This window comes from Poecilia formosa, unplaced genomic scaffold, assembly GCF_000485575.1.
Source record: "Poecilia formosa unplaced genomic scaffold, Poecilia_formosa-5.1.2 Scaffold81, whole genome shotgun sequence".
Lineage (NCBI taxonomy): Eukaryota > Metazoa > Chordata > Actinopteri > Cyprinodontiformes > Poeciliidae > Poecilia > Poecilia formosa.
Window position 1 is genome coordinate 2,051,240 of NW_006800020.1, and position 2,799 is coordinate 2,054,038.

Below are 2,799 nucleotides of genomic sequence, written 5' to 3' on the forward strand. Positions count from 1 at the left end.
GTGGAATAGATCTAAACTACTACTTTAATGGTCTTTTATTTTGAAATTACACATCAGATCTGGTTGCAACTTTCTGGTTCTGTTCTAGAGGTGTCCCTCTGTCATCCAGAAGTGGTAGCAGTCTTTGGAAACAGAGAGTTTCTCAGCAATGGGCACGGCAACTTAGGTGGAATAGATCTAAACTACTACTTTAATGGTCTTTTATTTTGAAATTACACATCAGATCTGGTTGCAACTTTCTGGTTCTGTTCTAGAGGTGTCCCTCTGTCACCCAGAAGTGGTAGCAGTCTTTGGAAACAGAGAGTTTCTCAGCAATGGGCACGGCAACTTAGGTGGAATAGATCTAAACTACTACTTTAATGGTATTTTATTTTGAAATTACACATCAGATCTGGTTGCCACTTTCTGGTTCTGTTCTAGAGGTGTCCCTCTGTCACCCAGAAGTGGTAGCAGTCTTTGGAAACAGAGAGTTTCTCAGCAATGGGCACGGCAACTTAGGTGGAACAGATCCAAAGAACTACTTTAATGGTCTTTTATTTTGAAATTACACATCAGATCTAGTTGCAAATTTCTGGTTCTGTTCTAGAGGTGTCCCTTTGTCATCCAGAAGTGGTAGGAGTCTTTGGAAACAGAGAGTTTCTCAGCAATGGGCACGGCAACTTAGGGGGAAAAAATAAAAATTACGTTTTTGATAGGCTTTTATTTTGAAATTATACATCAGATCTAGTCGCCACTGATTAGTTTTTATTTTGTATTAGTTTCTCAGCATATATTATTTTCTGTTTGCAAATGCTGTGGCTGGATTTGAGTAGATCAAACATGGACCGGATGTGCGCTTTTATTGTGAAAGCAGCACGTAAATGGGTGTACCATAATGTCTTGAGCTACCGCGCACTTGTATATTGTGTACTGGGCCGGCTGGAGTCAGAGCCGGTTAGCTTTACTGCGGTATGATTTCAGTGTATCTCTGTCTCGATATTTTTTTCATGTGAAAGAATGTGCATTTAAATAATTCAATCATTTTGGCGCGAATAACTGTCAAAATTAGCACCAATTCACTATCCACAAGGCTACGTAAAAATAACACTTTGATACAGACGATAATAAAAATGAGCTGGTACGCCTCAAAATTCTGAATTATGTTGGTTAAGCTATTGAAACAACAGTCCTTTTTTGCATCTGGTATGAACTGTATTTGGTTAAAGGTTTAAAAGCTCAGCTTCAAAGTGGCACACATTTTCATTAATATAGCACCATTCTCTTAAGCCGAAGATGGGAAACTCTTCTTTTTTTCTTAATTCATTCTTAGATCTTCATCTGGCCAGGCTTATTCCCCCAGACTTTGTGCAGTGCATGATTAAAATCTTTTTAAATGAGTATAGAGTTCTTATCAAAGTTGTCTGTGCCATATTTTTTTTTATTTTTTTTTTAGGGCTAAAATGTCCAAAAGGAAGGTAAGAAAAAAGCCAGTTGATGAAGCAACCTTTTACATTCAATCTTCAAAGGACAAACCAGGATTAATGGAAAGATTTATTGATGACAACAAAGGTAATAAACTCATTTTGAATCACTTACCCTAAATATTGATTTGTTTTATAAAATGACATACTGAAAACAAATTCATAATGATTATTGTTAAGATTTCTAAGCAATAATTTAGTATTAACATCTTAAGACCACAATTATTTGGTTAATGGTTTATCTAAAAATGAAGAAATAATTTAATTATTCCTAACCAATGTGTTCATATGAAATGCCTTGCAGGAAGAGGCATATTTGCTACCCAGCCCATTGAACAGGGAGATTTTGTCATAGAATACAGGGGACGTCTTCTACCAGCAGATGAATGTCAAACAAGAAAGTACTCTGGAAAGGAGAGTACATTTCTTTTTGAGTTTGAATGGCAGAATCGACATTGGTGGTATGTAAGAGCAAATATCTTCCATAAAGGAATTTTGAACTCTAAAGAGAGTGGAATTCAAGATCAGAGAGATTCAATTTGAAGCAATATTTTATTGTCACACCAGAATTGACATCAAAAACTTGTTTGGTATAACTGCTAAAGACATTATCTCAAAATTTATCACAACTTTGATGTTTGAAATGTTAATGAAATTAGTGTTTCTAAGCTAACTTTTATTTTACACAAAGACTACATATGATACACAAAATGTTTGATTTTGTTGATTTCTTTCCTAGTATTGATGCATCAAAAGAGGATGGCTCTCTAGGAAGATTAGTGAATGACAACCACAAGTCTCCAAACTGCACCATGGAAAAAATTATTGTAAATAATAAGCCCCATTTGTGCCTCTTTGCCATCAAGAAAATAGAAATAGGAACTGAAATTGATTACAACTACGGGGACTCAAAATGGCCATGGCGTGAAAAAGTAAGTCGATGAGATCAAGTATGCACGTTGGAAAGTTAAGATATTAAAAGCCTTAATTTTTTCTATTTGAATTACATTTACAGGTTTTGAGTCTGTCATTTAACTTTTCTATGAGATGTTGATAAGTTATTTCTGGCTTTAGTTCCAGGTAACTGGCTGTCAGGCTCCTGCTCCTGCAGATCAACTACACAAAACCTTCTGTGACTCTCCCAGTGATGACACTAACGAACAAGACAACAGCCAACAGGTAACTTTCAGTTAGTTTTGTTGAGAATTACACTGTGTAGACCTGTTCTCGTTCTCAATGTTTACATACTTGAGTTCTTGCTTTACTTTAATTTTGGAAGCTGTTAAATAATCAGAAGGTAACTTTGACATCATTCAACCAATCATCTGATCACATGTTA

General features: G+C 35.6%; 2 protein-coding genes across 3 annotated transcripts in view; one reads left to right on the plus strand and one right to left on the minus strand.

Moving 5' to 3' along the window:
* The window catches only part of LOC103141308 (synaptotagmin-7-like), a 123,071-nt gene that overhangs the window by 51,420 nt on the left and 68,852 nt on the right, over positions 1–2,799 (minus strand). The gene's annotated exons all lie outside the window — the stretch shown is intronic.
* The window catches only part of LOC103141307 (uncharacterized), a 19,345-nt gene that overhangs the window by 2,327 nt on the left and 14,219 nt on the right, over positions 1–2,799 (plus strand). The window contains exons 2-5 of the mRNA XM_016673724.1: positions 1,433–1,548; positions 1,765–1,921; positions 2,200–2,392; positions 2,535–2,639. Of these exons, the coding sequence (XP_016529210.1) occupies positions 1,440–1,548; positions 1,765–1,921; positions 2,200–2,392; positions 2,535–2,639 (564 nt within the window). The 5' untranslated portion in view covers positions 1,433–1,439. The remainder of the gene's footprint in view (positions 1–1,432; positions 1,549–1,764; positions 1,922–2,199; positions 2,393–2,534; positions 2,640–2,799) is intronic.